The sequence below is a fragment of the Pocillopora verrucosa genome, chromosome 8 (genome assembly GCF_036669915.1).
Source record: "Pocillopora verrucosa isolate sample1 chromosome 8, ASM3666991v2, whole genome shotgun sequence".
Classification (NCBI taxonomy): domain Eukaryota; kingdom Metazoa; phylum Cnidaria; class Anthozoa; order Scleractinia; family Pocilloporidae; genus Pocillopora; species Pocillopora verrucosa.
The window spans coordinates 10,641,163-10,664,682 of NC_089319.1; the positions used below are offsets into that span (position 1 = coordinate 10,641,163).

The 23,520-nt window shown below is 38.1% G+C and overlaps 2 protein-coding genes across 2 annotated transcripts; both read left to right on the forward strand.

The window, feature by feature from the left end:
• Window positions 1–480: 480 nt before the first annotated feature.
• LOC131778952 (small ribosomal subunit protein uS5) lies at window positions 481–4,407 on the forward strand. The gene is made up of 6 exons (XM_059095445.2): window positions 481–538; window positions 903–1,037; window positions 2,145–2,234; window positions 2,646–2,927; window positions 3,657–3,816; window positions 4,194–4,407. The coding sequence occupies exons 2-6, from the start codon at window positions 906–908 to the stop codon at window positions 4,358–4,360; spliced, it is 831 nt and encodes a 276-aa protein (XP_058951428.1). The 5' UTR covers window positions 481–538; window positions 903–905; the 3' UTR covers window positions 4,361–4,407.
• Window positions 4,408–5,986: 1,579 nt separating this feature from the next.
• Window positions 5,987–20,676, forward strand: LOC131778960 (inactive rhomboid protein 1). The gene is given in 20 exon segments (XM_066171064.1): window positions 5,987–6,273; window positions 6,544–6,693; window positions 9,194–9,509; window positions 10,890–10,902; window positions 10,905–11,014; window positions 11,932–12,095; window positions 12,192–12,223; window positions 12,226–12,364; window positions 13,081–13,192; window positions 13,564–13,647; window positions 14,506–14,602; window positions 14,605–14,666; window positions 15,456–15,529; window positions 15,888–15,954; window positions 16,374–16,440; window positions 16,443–16,537; window positions 16,539–16,559; window positions 17,115–17,215; window positions 18,202–18,355; window positions 18,778–20,676. Coding segments are annotated over 20 exon segments (2,466 nt in total). The 5' UTR covers window positions 5,987–6,094; the 3' UTR covers window positions 19,207–20,676.
• The last annotated feature ends 2,844 nt before the right edge of the window (window positions 20,677–23,520 follow it).

Below are 23,520 nucleotides of genomic sequence, written 5' to 3' on the forward strand. Positions count from 1 at the left end.
ATTATGACCCATGGATGAAATACCTCGCAGGTGAGTTGCAATTAAAGAAACTGCTGTTAAGATCCAAAGAAAAAATGGTAGTAAGGCTCAACTACTGAGGATCTGGGAGGCTTGGGTTGGAATCCCATTGAAGCCTGTACCTTGTCTGTGAGTCAAAATTCTACTGACAAAATGGGTATGAAGTTTCATGGATTATTTCTTTGAGTTTAGACCAATTCTGGACCCCCTAATTTCAAAATTCCTTTCCATAGGTATTCAAAAGAATTTTCTTCGGTTTCCCACAACAATTCAGATTAGAACTGAGACATTTTTTAAAATTCAATTTTACTTTTAAAGTTTGAATAAAGCTGTTTACAAAAAAGGCTTGCCATCTAAATTCCTTTGCAAGTTCTTCCTCTTACAGAGAAACCTCTTTTTCTACCCCACTCCCCCTCCAAGCTTAAATAAGAACACCGCAGGCCTCCTATCCCATAATAGGTCAACTATAAATATCCTCGAGGGCCCTAATACGGCCTTCTTAATCGTACAAAGACATCACGTAAGTCCGAGAGAGAGTGTGTCATAAAATCCCATTCCATCAATGGCTTTGTGGTCGTCATGAACAGGTTTCCCGTTCGATCGAGGATCCTTAATCACTTTTGAGTTCCTTTATGTAGTTTTTCTTTCAGTCCCAGAACGATTTAGCCATTAAAAATGATACGCATTGCAACCATCTTCCACAACAATTTCTTCTACCATTTAATATTTCTAAACTAATGTGAAACACAATAAGCATCTGAACAATTTAACAGTATGTTGATGGAGCGGTCAAACTAGGATTCATAGCAGTGCATCACCTTATAGTGTTTTCAATTGTTCGGATTGAGAAGTTACGTTGAAATCATGTGATTTTTCCTCTGTAGCAAATGGCGGATGCAGAACCAGCCGGTGGTGCTCGCGGAGGTTTTCGTGGTGGATTCGGAGGCCGTGGTCGCGGACGAGGCCGTGGTCGTGGCCGAGGAAGGGGTCGTGGAAGGGGTAAAGCCGAAGATAAGGAGGTAAGGAAAATTTGTTGCTGTCTCACCAAATTAAAATCCCTCCTCAGTCCCCTTTGCTCTCCTAATGCCCTCCTTGAACTGAGTTTGTAATTTAACAGGACTGAGTGAAATCCAATTCATTCTCTAATCATAGGAGTGTCAAGATATGATAGCACACCAATTGGACAACTTGAAGTCTTGTTACAAATTAATCAGAACCGTGACAAAGTTTTAGTAACAAATTAGCCATTGGTTATGTTTTTATGAAATTGATTATGCCATGGGTATAGTACCATGTCTTATGACATCTGATAACAAGCGTGACATTATTCTGTCCTATCATTGCTCAAATCGAGCTGATGCTAACCAATCATGTTTGATAAGTTGTCATAGTTTTGATCAAATCAGAATGGACAATAGGCAGTATAGAGCCTTTCAAAGAGTGTAAGCAAACCAGCCAAACCAATCACAACTGCTTAAATCAGTAAAAAAGCTTAGTAATTCAGGAGATAGTGAGAACTCTAAGTGAGTAAAGAGGATTACATCTATAATACAGGCCAAGTCACAATTAGTTGTAGATTTTCAGCTTTCTCAGTATATATCAGAGTACTTTAACCATTTAACTCCCTAGATCTCTAAATGATTCTCCTTACTGTCTGCTATACAATTCTTAAGATGTAAGTTTAGAGAATTTGGTATTGGATCAACTAATAATCCCCTAATTGTAATTTTTTTTTATTCTCATCGCTTGTCTGCTTGATATTTTATTGATATTGTAAGGGGAAATTCTGTCTTGGTCACTTATGGGAATTAAAGGGTTGAAGCAACCCACAGTAATCTTGGATAATTGTAATGTTCTACTGAGATTTACCATTTACACATCTCATAATTTGCTAGCAAGATGCAAAGCAGCATTTGATAGAATGAAATCTCTTGTAATAAAGACATTTGGATTTTTTGGTAAAGTTTGTTTTACAGACAAGAATCTCTACAAAATTTATCTTAAGGCATTCAAGGACTTACCACCTTTTGTTGAACAGTCAATTAGAGTCGTAGTACTCACAGTTGAAGTTATCATGATGAAACCAAGATTCTATCTTTTGAAATGTTGCATCTCTTCTTTTTCAGTGGGTGCCTGTAACCAAGCTTGGCCGCTTGGTCAAGGACATGAAGATCAAAACTTTAGAGCAGATCTATCTCTTCTCTCTTCCAATTAAGGTAATGAGAAATACATCTGAATGGATCTGTTCTCTTATTGCATGTTTGTGAATGACAAAGCCATTTGAATTGTAATAACGCAATGAAATTTAGGTATGTGAGACTTTGTAATTAACAAATTACTGGCTGGAGTATGGTTAAATTTCTGCAGAAATGTGCAAGACTCTGATACAAATAGCACCACCTATTGTTACACCAATTTTGATTTTGTTTTGAAGTCCATAGATATTAAATGTCGGCTTTTGAGCAGACTTAAAAAAGTAAGATTTGCCAATTTTGCAACATCTGTACCTATTGTAATAATTTGTCACCTTGTAACACAACAACCTCCCTGGAAGACCTGATTGATTAAGTACGTTTTCTTATAGAAACCCTCTGCTTGGTTTTAAATTTACCCTCTTAATTTTTCAGGAACATGAGATTATTGATTTCTTTCTTGGTTCTCACCTGAAAGACGAGGTTCTGAAAATCATGCCAGTACAAAAACAGACAAGAGCTGGTCAGCGTACACGTTTCAAGGCTTTTGTTGCCATTGGTGACAGCAGTGGACATGTTGGTCTTGGTGTAAAGTGCTCAAAGGAGGTAGCCACAGCTATTCGTGGTGCAATTATTCTTGCCAAGCTATCTGTCATTCCTGTACGTCGTGGCTACTGGGGTAACAAGATTGGTCAGCCTCATACTGTACCTTGCAAGGTTTGCATTTCTTTTCTACATTTCATACTGCTCTTGAAAACCATAGTTTGTGGCTTGATACCAAACAACTGTGCCATTGCTTGTTAAAATTCTCAGCTCCTACAATCCAATTTTAAAGACAACTGTGGCCTGTTTCTTCAAATTCCTGGCTGTTCCTCCTCCATCAAAGTTGTCTTTTGTCTACTATGTTTACATTCAAGATTGAGAGTTAAATAGATCAAAATTCAAACTGTAGAAAATATCTGGAAACAAAACATAATAGACCATGTTAAGAGTAAAGACCCTTCCTTTTCTTTAGATATACATCCTAAAATATATGTGTGGCTTTCAGGTCCATTAAGTTAACAGAATATTTGCTGGGGGCATTAGGTCACTTCCTGAAAAACATCCATCATCTTAACCCAGCTGCCATTTGCTTCAACTACATGTAGCTGGATGGATGATTTCACTTAGAGGAAGTTCTATTCAGAGTGCATTTCAACAAAGGATTATACAACCAAACAGTGATAAAACACCATGGCCAATGGCCAATCAGAACTTGAAATAAACACAAGCAAACTACATGAAATTATTATTGGTTGTAGTTTTGCATTCAGTTGTTTGGAAGGATGATACAAACTTTTAGACAAGGCATAGAGCAAAGTAAAGAAAAACCAATGCAATATTGGAAATTACTCTCTGCACTTGTTTCAAACATTGGTTTAATATTCATCGACATTTTCATTGAAGGTGACAGGAAAATGTGGTTCAGTACGTGTACGTCTTATTCCGGCACCAAGGGGAACTGGTATTGTGTCTGCTCCTGTCCCCAAGAAACTGCTTCAGATGGCTGGTATCGAGGATTGTTATACCTCAGCACGAGGACAGACTGCCACTTTGGGAAATTTTGGTATTTGATTTTGAATTTAAGCAAAAGCTGTATATGAAATGTCTGTTTAAGAAGCATTCTTGTGGTTAATTTGTGTCAGTCATTCTCTAAGTTAGATGTGATGCCTGGGCCGAAACAAAAATTAATAGTATCATCGTAGGGACAGATAGGGCTGTTAAATTTCTAGTTGCATGGTTTTGTCCAAATCAAGATGCTTAGTTTTAAGGAAAATGATGATCCTGAAGTCCTCTTGAGTGGAAAATTTTCCAGATAGTACTAACCTAACAAGGCATTGTAACGTTTACAACACTAGAGAAGTTCTACCCAACTATTTTAACCAGTGCAGATTAAAGGATGCAGGAATGTGTTTAAGCAACATGATTTTTCTCCCTTTTCAGCCAAGGCTACATTTGCCGCCATCTCCAAGACCTTCTGTTACCTGACCCCAGACATGTGGAAGGACACTGTGTTTACCAAGGCACCATACCAGGAATTCACAGACTTCCTGGCAAAGAATCACTCAGGACAGAGAGCTGTTACCAAGGATCAAGCCATGAAACAATAGTCAAACTTAGTAAGAAAGACTGAAATAAAGTGCGATGGAAACATGAAGCAGTCTCCTCATGTCTTTTAACCCACCTCATTCCATTTTGACCCTGTGGAGATAGCATTAACTTGATTTTCTCCCTTCCAATGAGCTTCCTTTAATTTAATGGAGAATTTCCCACCAGTGAGCCTGAGAAGACTTTAATAGAGGAAGTGTACAAGTAGGAGTGCAGCCAACGTTTTCGCCGGCTATTTTATGGTATCTAGACAAAGAAGTTAAATACTCGTCTTGATCTGAAGTAAATCTTAACCTTTTCCGGCTAAGGTTTTATTTTAATGGCTGGCTACAAAATGATCTGCGTAGGAAACTGTAGGTGTTCTCTTCCTCTGCGTGTATCCTTAAGCCCCATTACCACGGAGAATTTCAAAATGTTCGAAGAGTAACTACAGATACTGCATTCAACTGAAGATAATTCATACGTACGAGGGTACAGCTCTAAACAGGACATGGTCCAAAAACCCTTCTTTAGAGTGCTCTCAATTAGTAAGAATCGACCAAGCATAGCGTTCAGTTTATGTAAGAACAGGCCTTTATTTAAAGAGGTTAGCATTCAGTGATGCAGAGAGCCACAGTAGGTAGACGAGAGCCGGTGTGACGTGGTGAAATTTCGTAATCTGAAAAATCACTCTTGCTGTGGCGTTTTGAAGTCTTTTGTAGATCAATAAGACGTGAGTTACAGCAATGAAGGTGCGAAGATACAAAAGATATGTTATATTAATTCATATAAAAAAACAATTTTGTTGTAATACGACCCCACAAGCCTCTGACTTTAAATATTTATCGTGTTTAAATAAAGTTTTATTATTATCATTATTATTATCAATTGCGAGGTAAAGGGACAGTCGAGCTACTAAGGGCCTTTCGTGATTTTATCTTATCACGCGACTCAGTCATTTTCTGTTAGCATCCTAACACGATTGTATTCCGTGGGCAGATAGCCAGAATGAGTCGAGAGTCGCGTGACAATCAGGTTGGATGTACGATTTGATGGACAACCATGTCTTTTTTATACTGATGTGACCTGTTCCTCTCATACCAGGAGAAAAACGTTTTTGCAGTAATCAATCGAATATTCATTGAAATATTAATATTTGTTTCTTAATCGCTAAACCGATTACTCTAAAATATACCTACAATTGTTTTCATCAAGTCTTCATTGTTCTTTCCAGACTTTCAGTATGTCTTAGTTGATTTTATTAAAATTGTATGATTTTTTCGTCATATTCCTCCTGGAATCTCCCCTCAAAGTTTCATGCGGAAAATCTGAAATTAGGTCAATATCACCGGCAAGAAGATCCTAAATTGGTAGAGGAATGATATTAAATAATTTTGGGAGTGACACAGGAATCTGAAAGCGATCACACGTCAGTAGAGCTGAAAAGGTTTCCCTTTGAGAAACTGCGACCACTACTCAGCAGAAATTCTATATGCATTTTAAGAAAGTCGCTATAGCATTTATCTTGAAATCTGCTTTCCTATGTCACAGATGATTTCGTCGATCAGGGGTGTTCCCCCTAGCTGCCACTCCCTTTTGTACTGTAATCTTTGCAGGCGCGGATAGGCAGGTTTATTCGGAACCAGACCTCTCAGAGTTGTAACTGCTGAAAAGTAAGCATTTTTCTTGCTTCGAACGACAGAAAAATCGATAAAACTACATCTTTGTCTTGATTCGTTTGGGTTGCAAAGCCAGCCATGGCAGGTGCTTACCAACCTACAACGGTTCAGAGGCAAGACAGCGAAGAGAATGAAAGAACAGCGTTTTGTAACCCGTTTTACAGTCGAAGGCATTCGGACCTTGAGAGTGGTCAGAAATACGAAGGAGAGAACAAGGGCGATAGCGAAGTAACGAAACACGATCGAGGAAATCAGGGGTAATTATTTCAGGCTGTTACCATTAACCGGGTTTGAAATTCACGTCTTAACTTGTTTTGATCTCCATCAAACACATATTAGCTTACCAGAAATAAATATTGTGCTTTGTTGAAGAGCGTCACCTTGGACGCTTATGGCCCATCCAAAGTACAAATTGAATTAAGCAGCGATCGAATCTATGTTAATAATTTTAGTTTACAGGAAGTAAAACCTGTTCTTGGCAAATTATGGATGATAAACCTTATGCCGTTGCTTGTTTGAATTTGAAGGCTGTTGACTCGATGTGTTACCAGACAGACTAGCAAAACGGAAGACGGCAGTGCATTACCAAGTCCAGCGGAATCCGAACTTTTCCTCCCGGCTGTAGCAGAGAGTGAGACGAATCCTAGCAAGCTGACCCGGGTAAAGACACTCAAAAAGTGCGTATGAAATTCACTGCTGATATTTTTATTTGTATCTGCTGAATTTTCTTCGTATTGTTCGAGGAACTGAGATATAGCATGCATTAACATATATGGAACACTGTTCTTATATTTAGGCTCTTTCTCATTTCCGGTTACATGATTTTGTGCCGAAAACATCGTTATTATTTATCAAACGAAAGTTGTATTCACATTAACGAACAAGATGTATTCACATTAACGAACTAGATGTTAGATTTGTTTATAACTTAAACTATTATTTTCAATGTAATTTTGTCATCATCTTTGTTTTTGTTCGCGCTGTCATGTTTTCGGCCTGTGTATACTTTTGCCATCCAATATCAACGCATACATTGATTTAAGCTCGAGAAAACTAATATCTGTGGGAATATTGAACACAGCGAAATTTATAAGCTCCAAGTCAGTGTATTTACTTGGTAAAATGGCTTCCTCTGGCGGCTCTCGTGGTTCGATTAGTTCGGGTGTCTTTTACACCCAACAGCACGTAAACTTCAATGATTTGGATAAAGAAGAATGTTATCCAGAATTTATTCAGTATTTCCAAGAGCCAGCGTCTGCAAGACCCAGTTTAGATAGTATAAGCATTCCTAGAATGTCAGCCAGGCCAAGTATAGCGAGTATATCTAACACTCTCAAGCGGGGAAAGAGGTAGGATTTTGCTTTTAGCAAAGATTTGAGGTTCAGATTTCAATCAGTAAAATGTTTTTTTAAACTGCTCCTAGTGTTTTGTTTTTTTTTTATTATGCGAGGAGAGTACGTGATAAGAGCATTCTTCATCGGGTCTCAGGGGGTGCTAAATAGTAGCTAATTATCAAATGACATTTTTCCGTGAACTCGGGCTAATTGCTGCAGTAATTGTTCTACGATTACAGTCAGTACTATTTGTATAACATGTTCAGCTATGCATTAAGTGATGATGAGATGTTGATCTTCTTTGGAGCATGTGTTAAGGCTTTAGAGTTATTTTACAGCATCTGAGAACTTTCTTATGATGTTCTTTCATTCTTCTCTGTTTATTTCTGCTGTATTAGTTAATTACATCATTTCCCTCATAATATAAAATGCTTTATTCAATGAAATTGATTTTAAAATTGATATAATGCAAATTAACAGTGGAAGTCATTAGCAGTAAATATTGATATGCTCAGCTAGCAGGAATATCTGTTGAGCTTGGCAGGTGTTGCGTATGAGCTTGGCTGATTTTCCACAGCCTAACTTGCTGATTTCTAAATTGAAACATTTATTTTCTGGCCTTGTGTTGTGTTCTTGGGAAATATTAACACTCCAGATTGCTTTGTATTGAGGCTTGTGTCTAGTTTTCTTTGCTAGAAAACGTAAGAAGGTTTTCATACATGACTCATGATTCAGGCCAAAAATAATATATGATGAGAGAATTTTACAGAATGGCAAGCAAGTTTCAGGAATTTATGAACAAGGCGTGATTTGTGTCCTGAATTATATGTGACCGCTTAATTTATTCTGTCCTCTCATGAAAACATTAAGATTTCTCTTAGACTTGGTGCACAAGAAGATAGATTTGAAGTCAGTTTTCTCTTTCATATTCATAACATGTAAAATGCTGTTCTTGGTATACGTGACAAGCATAAAATAGGATTAGGACCATCCCTCCCTTCCCCTCCCTGGTTACCCTCTGTACTAAAGCATGGTAAAGAAGAGGAGTTAGGGTACAGAAAATGAAAGTTTGGACTGGATGTGCTCTGTGTGACTCTGTTTAAGACATAAGCTATTATTTTCCTATCCTGTTCAAGGAAAAATATTTTTATATATTGTTGCATAGTGAAATAATGGGAGTCACTTTCTGCTTAATTATACAAAATATTTAAATATAAAATTAAAGAAATTGTTGGTATAGTATATGTATATAATATAAAGACCATGAATGACCAAGATTCACTCCCTGTTCAATTTTATGGGTCTGGAGAGACACCCTGTTCAAAAAACTGAGTAGGTTGATTGACATACTCAGGTTAGGATTCAAGACCTTGAAAACCATACCTGTCCAGGCTATTTCAAGATGTTCAGCCCATACCTCTTGAGCCAAATTATGCAGTGTACCCTAGTACCCCTCCTACCCTTCACCTGTTAGTCCTGAGGTCCATTTCTCAAAAGTCTAGGTAACTAAACAGGCCCTAGGTAACTAGGTAACTAAACAGGCCCATTTTGAAATAAAGATACAAAGAGTAAAGAAGCAGGTTGTGGCAACCTAACCATTCTATTCTGTTTCTTTAACTAATAGGTTTATTGTGCAGCTTTCAAAACTTTTAAAACCATCATCTTGAATGAAAACAGATCAGCTTTATGGGCCTGTTTAGTTACCTGGACTTCATAAAAAGAGCCCTTGGTCAAAAATATAGACCTCTAACTTGATTCATTAATTACCTTGTTATCACCGTTACCATTCCATTTACAGTGATGGAAAAATTTACATTTGGTTTATCTTAATTACCTTCCACAGAAAAATCATTAAAGGTACTGAGGACTTTTTTGGCCTGGGAGATTGTGACGAACAACATGACCAACTACGAAGGAAGTGGACTCAGAGAAAAATGCGGCACTACCATAAACGGTATGGTGCTCTCAATGAGGAATCAGGGGATGTTGTGGATGCTGTTCCTCGTCGGTCACTCAAAGTGCCCAGTGGTACAGGAAGCATCAGTAGCTATCAGAGTGCACCTCAACCTGATCCTGATCTTGTGCGAACATTGAGCCGACGTGAGTCAGTGGCAACAATGGCGTGGAAGAGGATGAAGAAAATGAAAGAGGATACTGGGGTAAACTTCTTTTTTTAATGCTTCCTTGCTTTGGTTTCATTGTGAACTTTCGAACATTTGATAAATAGATTAGATTAGATGATTAGAGCAGAGTATAAGAATAAAAAGGAGTGCAAATACTCCTTATCATTTCAACATCTTTTCCGGTAAAATAACAATGTTGTTGATGCAAACATGATGTATATCAGATATGACTTGATAAACACTTTTGATCCATTGTGCATCTATGAGCTTATTCAAGGATATTTAAACACTAAAAATTTACAACATGACACAACTTTCTGTTAACATGTAGGCATTCTTTCAAGTAAAGAAATTCTGTTCAAATTATGTTAAGATATACCACCATCTATGGTTTGAACCCAGGGCTAATATTTTAGTGTGTATTCTCATTATGGGTGTAAGTGTAGTCCTCAGGAGGAATGTTGTCAATAGTGGTGACTAACATTTTGACAATCTGAGCAGAAGTCATCATTAGATATACTGTACTTGAAAAAAATGTAAAACAAATCCATATGAAAACACAAAGAATGGCAATTTGTCAAATAGATCAAAACAAATGAGTGAACAACAATTAAGTTAAGTGCAGTTGTTATTGTGTATATAGCAAGGTGTTAGTAAATGTATGATATGCTAACAGCTTATGATTGGAAGGAATAGAACTGAGAAGTATAAAAACATTAGAGAGAGTTTTAAGACCAAGGGTTGGTTTATTAGCTGAAGTTGAAGAAATTTTGGCTCTAAAAAATAATATTGCATGGGTCATTCACCTTGCTGTTATCTAGTGTGATATCTTCAAATTCATAGGAGAATCCTTTCCAAAATTTTTCCTAACCATTTAACTCCTAAGATCTCATCAGCAATTCTCCTTACTGTCTACCATACAGTTCTTGTGATGTTAGTTAGGAGAATTAGGAATAGGATCAACTAACAATCCCCTAATTAATATTTGTCTTTATTCTCATCACTTGTTTGTTTGCATTGCATTGATATTGTAAGGAGAAATTGTGTCTTGGTCACTTATGGGAGTTAAAGAGTTAAACAATGGTGTGTTCTTGAATTAATCCTCCTTAAAACCAAACTTGAAGCTGTGTAGTCTTGGTTTGTGCTTTTAGGAATTGAGTGATAACTAATGAGATCCACGTATCGCCTCAGCCAATGATAAGTTTGGCCAACACAAGCTGACTATGCAGTGAGCAACTGACTGTTTTATCGCTATGTATTTTTGTAGGCCAACATGACAGAAGTGCATTGGCTAATTGTCATTTGAGCATGTCAGTTTGTTGAATAACACTTAAGCAGTTTTAGTTCTTTGGACTGGATTTCTCCCCATTCCATCAGCTAAAGATTATTGATGTAGGATTTATTTATTCTTTACAGAGCTTTAAATCCCCAGACGAAAATCTCAACCGGTCAGCACATTGCTTGAGGCTGGGCGGAGCTTCTCACCAGCTGTCATGTCGCAGTCAGAAATGGATGAAGTTGACAGTGCAGTTCCTGTTACTGTGAGTCTATACTCTCTGAAGAAAATTTTTTACATTGCTCGGTTCCAAAAGAAGATAACTTGATGAATATGTAATAATCCCCAGAGGATGGGGTATCCCTTTAGGATACTGTAAGATAAAGTGAGATTTTTTTGTCACATCACAAGTGTGAATTCTGAGTCCCTATGAAAAATTGGGCCACATGCCTTCAGATTTGGCACTCAAATACTCTTCCACTGAGCCCTGGTGAGCTAGACCGTACTGTAAGATATTTTAATGAGCCTCTAACCCCAGAGGGACTTTTTGATTCCTAGAGTTTTCAGAAAGAGGGTTGACTTAGGACCAAGGATTATTAGGGCTTGATTAAGACTTACTAAAACCAGATATACCACTCATTGCCTTTCTCCTGAAACTTTGCACAGCCCTATCCCATATCATATACAATACACTTTTCATTTTCATTAAGTGATAGAGTAGTGTTCTTTATTTTTCTTTGTTATTTATTTACATTTTCTTACCTTGAATGAGTGCTGCCCCAGACTGTAGTCCACATTAACCTTTTACATCAACTCTTTAACTCTCAGACCTCAATAGTAGTTCTCCTTACTGTCTGCCATACAATTCTTATCGTGTCAGTCTGGAGAAATTTGTTTTGAATCAGTAAATCCCTAATTGGTATTTCTCTTTTTTCTTGTCACTTGTCTGCTTGATATTGTATGGATGTTGGAAAGAGAAATATCAGTATAACAGTCTGAATCATTTTGCCATTCTCATTGCATTTGCTGAATAGCATTCAGTCTAATAATATTGTTAGGAGAAGTTGCATGTTCATCAACTCTGGGAATTAAAGGTTTATGTTTGTTGCACATAAATGATGACCAAGGGTTTTTATAACAAATGCCATTATTAGAATTAATAGTTTGCATAATTAATCCTAGAGATTTGATCGCCCCTCCATTGATGACGAAGTGTTCTTTGACTTTTCGTCGGAGAGGCCAAGACGAAGAATTGAAAGACCAGGATTTTTACCAGAAATTCAAGAGGAAGAGAGGCCTGCTGTTCCAGCAAAAGAAGCTAAAGATGAAGTTGAAGGGCCTCCTATGTGAGTTTTTTGAGGTCAATGATTACAAAATAAATGCTTATGAGCTTTCAGTTCAATTGTGGCTCAATTCTTAAGATTGACTTTTGTTCTCCAAAGGCCACCAGTTCGCAGCACTCGAGGACAAAGGATTCACAGCGACCCCGTGCTACAAATGCTAACCGTCGTCAATATGGGAAGGGAATGGTTGGTAGATGGTTAAACAGAACAATAAAGCGTAAACGTTTGACAAGCACTGTTAAAAAGCAGATTGAAAACCTGTCAGATCACAGGTAGGAAATGTTGCATTTATAGGAACAAATTTGTGACAGAATTGAAATGGTAACTGGTTGAAAAAAGTTTTCCCAGCAGGTTACTACTGTTTAAAGTTACTTGTATCTCAGTAATCTTCATTGCCTTTGTACACACCATGCTTACAACACAAATTTGAAACTTCTCTGGTCTTTTTGTTCAGCTTCCAAATTTAATTCTGCTGACTGTGCTTGGTGTGTAATAATTAGTGTGCTGTTCAGAATTACCCAACCCCCATCCCCACTCCCCAAAAGCTGGTGATCCGTAGTAGCATTTAACTATGGTTGATTGTATTTATTTTTCATTTTAAGTTTAGAGGACTCTGAATATTGGAAGATTTTGACTTCAAATAGCTCATAAACCAAATTTTCTTAAACAAGATGTACTGCCCCACACCATTCTTAACACTGCTCAAATAGGCTCTCATAAAACAACAAGAAAGAGGCACAGATTCATGAAAGTTTAGTGCAAATTAGGCTTGTAGACAAATTTTCAGTAAGTGAAATCATTGTGGGTAAGAGCTATCATACACCCAGATGAGAATGCACTTTAGCCAGCTGATTTGTGTTTAAATAAAGATAATATCATTGCTTTAGGTAGAAGCAGGCTTAGTGAAGGCTCCTTCTCAGTGCTCTAGACAGCATATCTATAACCTCAGCTTGCATTTCAACCATCCTTGTAATTTTATCTCCTCCAGGCCTTATTTCACCTATTGGATCTCATTTGTACAAGTGATTGTACTTATTGTTGGGTTATCAGTTTATGGATTTGCTCCCATTGGATTTACAGAGACAGAAGAAAAAAGACTGGTCAGTTTGTTTAAAAATTTGTTTTTTCATGGAACAGTTTTGATAGATGAATATTTTGTGGTGATAAATTTCTCTTGGTTTTCACTTGTTTAGTTGTCTTCATGCTTAGTTTGGTAAGGATTGTGAGAAAAAGGAAAATTAAATATCAAACTGGTCTCAAAACTTCTACAAACTGAAAAAAGTTTGAACCACTAACTATGGTATGCAGGAATAACAGATGGTAATGATCAATATTTTCTGCTAGAACTGGCTCAATACCACCAATATGTTCCCAAATGCACTCAGAACAGAGTAATGAATCATGTATTATTTTAAAAATCATCCTCCTTCAGTGCCTGTGTAATTGGTAAGATGTTGAATATTTATCACAGATTGACAGAAGTCAGATGGGAACACTTGTACCAGAATATGTGGCAAGAATTATTCCTGACAACTTCTGGATTGGTCCTGATCAGGTATAAATATTATCTGAGTCATTATGAGATCTCATCTTTCTATAAGTAGCTTCATTTTTTTATAGTTTTGTCAAGTAGAAATAAAAAATTTGAACATTTCCCCCTTCTTTTTAAATTTCGCTTTTGCCTCATTTCCCAGCTTTACACCCTTACATTAGTGTACATATTCTCCATACTGTTCTATATACATTTCCGAAGGTGCTGACAAGGAGAATTTGTTGAAAAATTTTGAGCCTCAATAGTTGGTGATCATTTCCCTTATTCTTGGGACTTCTGGGGTGATATTGTGATGAGAAAGTAGATGTTAATCACTTGTAAGGGTCAAAGGGTGAGGTGATGCAACCAAACAACTGCAGCTGTGGCAGTGAAAAATGATTATGTTTAGCTCGGTAAAGAACTATAGAGAGAGGTTTTTCATCTTATCACAAGCATGGGACAAAAAAAAGAGTCTGAGTCCTCATGAGGAATTGAACCCCAGACCTTCAGATGCTCTACCACTGAAGCTACAGACACTCAGTGGTGAAGGAGGCCCACTACGAAATTCATATATGACATGCAAAAAGTTCATAAATGGCATTAGAAGATTATTTTATTTACAATACTTTGTACATACAGTCTACTTAAGGCTTGGTTTTTAGTTCTGTCATTCCAGTCTCCATTTTTTCTTTCTATGTTTTTCATCCTCTTTATTGTTTCTTTGGATGCTAAGATAGATAAAAATAAACTAGTGCAAAAAAAATTCACACTACTAATCAGTAAATTCTTCATGAATGTTTTTTTTTCTTCATTTATTGTATTTTATACAGTACTGCAAAGATTTTGCCTTGTAAATAGTTGTCATTAAATGTTGTTTAACAGGCAGGTTTGATCAAAATGGGAGCAAAGTTTGCACCATGTATGCGATGGGATAAGAGGCTGCAAGAAAAGTTGTCAGAGGAGAAAAGAAATGAGAGTGAGGTGGTTGTTGTGTGAAATATGATGATTCTGGTTGTATAACAACAACGCAGAAAGAGTGTTCGGTAAGTTATGTCTCCCTTAACCCTTCAACTCCTAGATCAAATTTGTAGTTCTCCCTACCATCACCCATACAATTCTTATAATGTTAATTCAGAGAATTTAATATTGAATCAACTAATTATCCCCAAAGTGATATTTTTTTTGTTCTCATCACTAATCTGGTTGATATTTTATTGATATTTTAGGGAGAAATTCTGTCTTGGTCACCCATGGTAGTAATGGGGTTAAAGTCTGCATGAAAGACCAACTTGCAAAACATAGCTACTGGAGCTTCTCTTGTTTCTGTAGTATGAATTAACTAGCACTTTATGTGAAAAGCTGAATTGTTTATACATTTAGATTGGTTCTTACTTGTGATCTATGATGATGTTACTATTAGCAACATTTTGCTCTTCTATGATATAAAAGAAATAGATTCCCTGTTGCTGTGTTTCTGTACAGTAATAAATCACGGTAGATGTCAAAATGTGGTGAGGACATCAGTGATACTCACGGCTGTGTGTTGTGTGCCATGTTTTTGTACACACCACATTTTGATGTCATTGTGATATATTACTGAACAAAACAAACAGCAAACATGAAATTTATTTGTCAAACTGCCACCATCCCTGAATTGGATGGCAATCTATCACACATTCCCTGAAAGCCTTTCGTTAGGTTCCTATTTAAGTTTGCCAGTATCCATTTACGTTCCTCCTTCAGGGGTGGATACTGGAACTCTTGTAGTGCATGGGTAATGGTCTCTTTTGCTCCTCTTAAATATTTCTCTTTCGTTTGACGTTTTCCCTCAGAGAACCTTTGCCTATTTTTACAAGTATTCCAAATCCAATAACAATACAAGAGTTGTTTGTGGACAAGACCCCGAGTGAGTATCTGAAGCCTAAAATTATTTTGTACGTGTAACTACTGCGGGAGTAAGGGCCCAGCCCAGTTGTCTCGCCTTGGCAGGTAGGGTAACCTTGTCAGGCGGGACAACTTTTTTCTCATTTAAACCCTTTGGCTCGCCTACACGAGCCTACTCGGAGCCAGTCTGTTTTCAGGTCAGCGGAGAGGACTGGTGAGGGGGGGGGGGGGGGGGGTAGCTGTTGGAACTCACAACTCATTATGAACACTCCGTAAAGTTCAGAGGAAGGGTTGTCTCCAAGTAAATGAGAACATGTCGATGGGGCCAAGTGTCGATAAAGAGTTTTCTGTTTATTGTTTGGCTTGTTATTGTGTTACAGCACGTGTCTAGATCCTCCGTCCGTTGTTCCTGATGAGTGGGATAAAGATATCACCAATTGGCCGTAAGTACTGGCCTATGTATTAACGTGTGTCTTTCAACTAGAAATTTTCATGGCTGCAAATTTTAAAATGTTACAAATTTTCAAGTTTTGCTTGGAAGTGTAATGTCAAGGACTAAATTGCTCACTTTTGACCTTAGCAAAGAAAAACTTGTTGGAATTTTAATTTTTCTTAAACCTTTCTCAACTTCCCTTGTAAGGGTCCTTGTAAAGTCATCCACACAAGCAAATTTTGTCCCTTACAAGTTTTGTCCCCTCGTTTTTTTAAACGGCGGAGGGGAAAGGTGGGTTACCTGACGCAGAATTGCATCTCAACCTGGGGTGCGCCTGGGCATGATGGTCCATCTGGCTCGTGAGCCGGTTTCTTTCTTTAGTTTTAGTGTTAAACCAACAGTCTTCCATAAAGCGACTATTTATCTACAACAGGTTTGTAAGAAAGAAAAGTCTAATCTGTCACCCGGCGAATACCCACATATGACGTGTGAAATCCATGGTCGCCCTGTTGTATGGGTAACGAAGCCATCTGGTCGACTTGGTCAGCCGGGGACGAGGATGTGACTTTTGTCCGGTGGCAAGATTTTCACGAGAAATATCCTTACGCTTTGTTCCCAGGTAACTGATGTTCAAAGGCGTGCCTTGAAAAAGAATCTGGGATAACACAAACGTATGGAGGCCTAGGCCTCGTTACTCAAGAGTTATATGTACGATGTTTTTACAGGACCGAAATTTCGTGTTACCTTGACGTGAACCTAAAGACCATTAAGAATAGACGTAGGCACCGACAATTCGAGCCTGTGGAGCGATTTCGATGGATGACTCTAGCATCAGAGTAAAAAGTATCGACAACGGCCAGTCTGAAAGAAAATATCCTAATTAGAACTCGAAGTGATTGCAATTCATCGGCCTGAAGTGCTGACGAGATCATGAGTTACAAATTTTCGGAATTTAGTTTTGCAACTAAACCTGCTATTCGTTACAGAGCGTGGTGAAACAAAACCAAAGCAGTGTAGGTGTATTATTGAGACAAGATTCAAAATGAGAAAGTGAGATCCACGAGCTCTGTAAACTATTATTATTCGCAGTTTTCCGGGCAACTGAGCTCCTAATGTGTTAAAAGTTGTAGACATTTGTCCTTGCACTTTATCATAACAAGTTTTTTTTTTTCAGGTGGACTGTTTGAGGGACACTTGTGGAATGTTGAATTTCCATCGGAAGGAAACACCTGACCAAGTGTATCGCCTATGGATGGCAATATTTGCTCATGCAGGGTAAGCTAATCACATTAAATGTAACGGTTCTCTGTTATTATCTTATGAAACCTCTCTTATCGAGCGCCTCTATAGTGGGAACGTCTTCTCTCACAGGTAACCCTGCCTCTACTGAAGCATTAGCCGGAGCTTAGCATGCAACGACTCGGAGTATACCTAATGGGTTGCCATTCCACTGCGGTTTACTTTCTCCTCCTCCCTCCCTCCCTCCCCTCCTCCCTTCCCCCCCCCCCCCTTCCTCAGCGTTTCTTCAGCCTTCACTGGCAGTTCACTGGTACCCATTTATACAACTGGGTGTAGAATCTTCTGGATTGTAAATTTTTCCGGGAGACGTTTAGTGAGTCATTCTGATTGATCATCGAAGCCATCTCGTAGCCACTAGCTTCATTTCTCATCCATCTTCAGCCTCCCACCCTTATTTGCCACATTACTCTGCCCTTCCCCCCCCCCTCCAAACCTCGAGTTTTTGGCCTCTAAAGATAATCACAGTTTTCGCACCTCGTTTAAGTGCGTGTCAATCCGGTTTTGCCGCCCATCAACTTGGCAAGTCTCATGACGAAGAACTCCTTTGAAATTCGCGTGGGGTGATCCATCGGAGGAAGAGTGATCCATCTTGCGTGAAGACTCTTATTTCTCGGCGTTTTGCGAAATGTGCGAGAAATTCCCTTTTGTTGTGCAATGCAAGACGCGATGTTAACAAAATGCGACGAAAGCCCGCGTTAAACGTCATCACTCTGTTGGAGGCCAGCACTCTTCAGTGCAAGTTCCCATAAAAACATTTTTTCAGCCGTATCTCGCTCTTGTTTTTTAAGTTTTTTCAATTAATTTATCATTTTCTTTTTCTGGCTAATTAGAAATACCTGCTTCCTCTAACTAAAGAGAAAATTTTGACCAGATATTGTTAACAGTAACCCCTAACCCTAAGCTCCGTAATTTCTGCAAATGAATTTATTAATAATCGCAATGAACTTGATCATTTGTTGCAGGGTAATCCATCTTGCGTGCACCCTAGTCTTTCACATCACTATAATGCGCGATATGGAAAAAATGGCAGGCTGGCTCCGCTTGTCAATCATTTATATCTTTAGCGGTATTGGTGGATATTTATACAGTGCAATTCTTTTACCGTATCAAGCTGAGGTAATTGACTTTTGTTGTTGGTGTGTTTTTTATCAGCACTTTACGGGTAATTTTTTTTCAATTTCAATTGTAAACCGCTGCAGGCTCTTACTCGATCAGACGGGTCTAGCGAACGAGCTGGAAAATGAAACGCAGCGTTAACACTCGCGAATATTTACAGTCACTGTTAAGAGTTACCTGTCTGCCTATTGTCCGTTTGATTATCTGTCTGTGTTGTTTCCTAATAGTATTTCCCCAGTACTTAAAAGAAATAAATACGAGTGAAACCATTCCGTCCTTCCTTTTTTCCGTAGTCCGTCTACCAATCTGTCTGCGTTTTAATCATTCCGCTGACCTCTTTATTCATCTTTCCCTGCAAGTTTCTTTTTCTGTTCATGTTCATATCCAGTTATTCTTCAAATTATTTTTTATTTCATCTGCAGGTTGGCCCATCAGGCTCCATCTTTGGAATCATCGCCTGTCTGTTTGTTGAGCTTTTACAGAGCTGGCAGATCATAGCGCGGCCTTTCACAGCTCTCTTTAAACTGTGTGGACTAGTTTTGCTTCTCTTAATAATAGGCCTACTGCCTTACGTCGACAACTTTGCCCACATGATTGGTTTCTTGTTTGGGCTTCTGCTGGCTTTTATTTTCCTTCCGTATGTGTCGTTCGGCCAGTTTGACCGAAGGCGAAAGCGGATCCAGATAATCGTGAGTTTAGTATTGGTCATTACGTTGTTCGTGGTAGGATTTTTGGTGTTTTACATCAGTCAGGATTCCGGTTGCAATGGCTGTGAGTACTTGAACTGCATTCCCTTCACCAGAGATTTCTGCAAGCTAGGAGGACAGAATCTACAGCCAAGAGTACGGTAGAGAGATGTGGAATAACAGTTCGGAAAGTGTATCGCTAGTTACACGAAGCTGTTGCTACTGGAGCAACTCTCTTTACTAGCAAAAATTGTTGCGTGGAAAGTAAGCTCTACAAATGTGCTGTTCAAACGGTGCTGAGAGATAACATACTGAATTGTGTGTTCTCTAACTTGTGCGTGAATGTAACGAAGAAGGCTTGTTCCTTACGTTCTCATGGCAGAGAATTTGCGGTGTATATGCTTTTTGGATTTTTGCTTCTCAGATGTAGTTATCTTAGTTAATATTAATGCGAGAGAGTACCTTTTGGTTTTTTAGAACGTTAACTCTAAGAGAAGTTATCAATTGCTTTGGTTTTGCTTTACTTCGCTGTGTGATTGGCGCAGAAATCTCGCTCCACTTTCTCAACCAATCAAATTCAAAACTAGAACCAATCGCAAGTTATAGTCAATCGCGCTTCAACCTGTTTGCGCTACTTTGAGTCTCATTGACTGCTCATGATATTTTCCTTTGTTGTGATTGGTAGTTTTGTTTCCTATTTTTTTTGGTTTTAGGACACTCAATAGGCCATTTTACAGTTGTGTACTTAGTTGCCAAGCCTTTGCTTTGGAGTGAGGCTGAAGGTGACCTCGTTGTGCTTGACACCAGTATCAAGTTCGCATGATAACAGAGTAATTTGCATTTGAAAAGCAGCAACGTGTGTATCATAACAACTCACTCCTGTTCAAAGGCTTGGCAACCAAGCACACAACTGTGAAATGGACTATTGAAATGCGCTCCTCTACTCACGACTAAGAGTTAAGGGTACTTGTTTTCATTTGTCGCTGCCTCCAGTCAGATGCATCAATTTAAACACGAACTTTCTTTCTCTTCGATGGTCAATCTTTTTTATAAATCAAAATTCGTTCAGAATAAAACGTAACATTGACGGAGTGACTCAACTAGCTTAGCAGTTCTAGGAAGTATAGGTATTATTGTAAATTGACCGCCGGATCTGGCAGGCCAGTTCTGACTAATGATAAGAAATTAGTATAAAGTTCGCGGAAGTGTGGACAATTTAGATGGTCGTGAAATTAATTCGGCTCACTTACATTACTCTATTGGTTTATTGTTATCAATCGTTGCTTAAAACTTCGCGGATAAATTTTAAGTTATTCAGACAAATCAGCTATCCCAACACGAAAAAAAAAACGACAACAACAGCAATAAACATTCTTTTCGTTAGGATTTTGTGGGTGGCTAGGGTAGACTAATGTTTCTAGAAGCTAAGAATACTTAATTATGTTTCAAAGTCTCAATGGGCCGCGTGTTTATCCAGCAATGCAATTGTAATTTGAAATTTGACAAATGCGCTTCAAACAATTTTTACTTAGATTATGACAGTCACTGCTGCCTAATACTCACTAGAACGCCTGTTGAATAAATTTCACTCGTAAAAAAGTCGTCTCAAATATATGATCTGATTATTTAAACAAAGTTTTGCTGTCCTTAACAATCCTCAATTTAGCTGAACCTTTCATGTGAACATTTATTATTGTTAGCAGCGTCAAGAAGGCCGAGAGCTAACATTTATTTCATGCATACTGAACGAACGAGAGTGAAAATACATTGTTCGTCCAATTTGAGACACGAACGATAGAACTTCGCAGTATAGGGCAACAAAATGGCTTCCAATCTTTGAAATGTGTCGGTTAATAGGAAAAAATAACTGTATGGATGAAATAAAAACATCATACTATGGAAAGTGCTTGAACGATTTTTATTCATTCGTTGCAATGTATCACAACTCGTTCGTGCGCACTTTTCATTGAATAATCTCTGTTTATTTAATTAAATCAACCCTCTTATAGACAAAGTCTGAGGCCCACTGATTGTATAAAAACCGTGGTTTGAGTTAAACCTCGAATAAATAACCGGCCCATAATGTCGGTGACCTGGGAGTGAAATAAAAAACTGCATTCAGATTAAAGGGTGAGCTGCAATTCACCCTGTACTCGACATCAATATGTCTATCCTCCATTCTGTTCTCTATACATTCCTAAGGTGCTAACGAGGGGAATTCGTTTTGGTTATCATTTCCTTTATTCTTTGATTCAGGGCTAATATTGTAAGGAAAATTACGTGTCAGTGATTACCTCCTAGGTTTCATAGGGTTGAAGAAATTGCAGCAAAGAAACCTGAATATTCAGACTTTGACGGGATTCGAACCTGTGTCTCCCAGATATTAGTTAGGCGCTAAATATAGTTTATTTCATTTCAAACACTGCTTGGTTTATTCAAAAAGAAATTCATGGAATCGAATAATAAACTTTAAAAAATACGATTCTATAGTCCAAGTACATATTACTTTATCTATCCATCGATAAGTTTGAATTTTGTAGAAGGGTCGCAATTGGTACTTCGGATTCGGCGCCCCGATGGTCTATCATTGAGCTAAAGCAAAATGCAACATGTTCCTTGATTCTGATCCTTTCTTTTAACGCTGGAGACGCCTTTTTAGTGAACTTTCGGCCTGAGACGAAAATTCAAGTGACAAAGAAATATGTACACAGGGCAAAATTCCTAGTCTACCTCAAAGATACTCTCAAATGAGTAACACTAGCAAGGAGAAGGGCATACAAACTTAAGAAGACGATAAGCTAGCTATCTTTTGCAAACTACACAGTTCTTACACTGTTTGAACTAGGTAAGCTCGAATCCAATTCTTTATTTGTCTTCTTAGACCGGGAACAAGATTGAGAAACTACCGAGGAGTCGTTTTCTGATATCAGTTAAGAAAGCTTTGGTTTAAAATCTTACAACCATTCTTAAGTGTGATCACTTCAGGAAAACAAAAATATTTTGACCTGTTTTATTGATAAAGAAAATTTCTCCCTGGTTGGTTTTCACGCGATCCCGAAAGGTCAAAGAGAGACTTCTTTCCGATCTGAATTGCAAATTTTGAACTTGTTTTTCATGATTTTCTCTCACCTGCACACGCTAAAGAAAGCGCTGGTCATTTTTGAAAGTTCTACGCCTGTTCATGCCTCCCATCTCGATTTTAACCAAAAATTTAGGCAAGGATACCGTCGTTTCGATGATGGCCTCCGCAAAAAGCTACAGTACTCATAGGGAGTCAGCTTGTTCAGCCTCTGCGTCACAAGACATGACGACAAGATGGTAACCAATATGGCACACTTGTTATTCTTCTCCGTTGTCGCAGGTAACTGTAATGTTGTATTGTAAAATGGAAGTCATCAATCAATAGTATTATCTTTTGTTTCTTGATCATAAGGAATTTTCCCCACTTCTGCTTCGATTCGTAAAGAAACGAGTGGTTGTTAAATGTATATAAGACGAATCTTATCTCACGTAAAGTGCTAGCTCAGAAAGCAGCACGTGAGGACAAATACGCCTCTGCTTTAATATGTAGGGTGAAACTGAGAACCGATCTATGATACATTAAGTTCACCAGTCCCTTATATTGAAATAATCTTGTACGATGCTTAGATGTGCAAGCCTAATTGATGATTTTGAAGTTTGAGTAAGGTCGAAAGCTACTGCTATAAGAAGTCTTAAGAGATTTACGCTTCGATGGGACTCGAAACCATGCTTCCCACACACATCCTGCCAGCCGCTGAGCTATGAACCCATATGTTCTCAGCGAGGTAAATGCTATTGGTTTTTCGGTCAGAGAGGAAAGCTCGGTTTGGCCTAATGTTTCACTGGGCCTCCGGGTTCTTACTCTCCTAGGAGAAGGGGGAAGGGGTCCTTATTATTTTAGAGACCTCCTCATTTTGATGTGGTTGAAAAAGAGATAGTAGAAAAAGCTTGAGTTGAGGTCGTAAATTGCACAAGATAGCACTGAAACATTGTTAATACTTAAATTATATTCAGCTCGAGAGAAGGATTTTCAGTTCATCTGTTTAGTGTTCTTCGTTATTTCTATTATTGCTTCCTACTTAAAAGTTATCACAAACCAAAAATTTCAAAGAAGTTTATGGGGATTTGTTCAAACTTAAAATGATTTCAAGTAATGTCACGGTAGATGTTACCAATCCGTCAACATATTTTAACAACTATTGGACCTCTTTACGATACTAACTCTACTGACTCTGAATGTTATGCAATAGTGTTACCAGCTCTCATTAGCTTTAGGTGGCTGGAAACAGTGTTTTTCCTATAATATTCTCCGACCGGTTATCTTCAGAGCGCTCAAAAACCCGTCAAACAGTTTTGGGAACTGTCTGGGAAAATCCTCCATTTAACATAATTTAACCAATGGAACTTAATTTAGAGCTCTCTCCGTAAAAGACGGCTAGAGTTAAGCGTTTAAAATTC

Bases quoted from the DNA above. Each gene is read 5' to 3' on its own strand.
- LOC131778952 (XM_059095445.2), top strand. From the start codon at position 906: ATGGCGGATGCAGAACCAGCCGGTGGTGCTCGCGGAGGTTTTCGTGGT. The intron at 2,235-2,645 runs GTAATGAGAAAT...TTAATTTTTCAG, and splicing joins TCTTCTCTCTTCCAATTAAG to GAACATGAGATTATTGATTT. The intron at 3,817-4,193 runs GTATTTGATTTT...CTCCCTTTTCAG, and splicing joins TGCCACTTTGGGAAATTTTG to CCAAGGCTACATTTGCCGCC.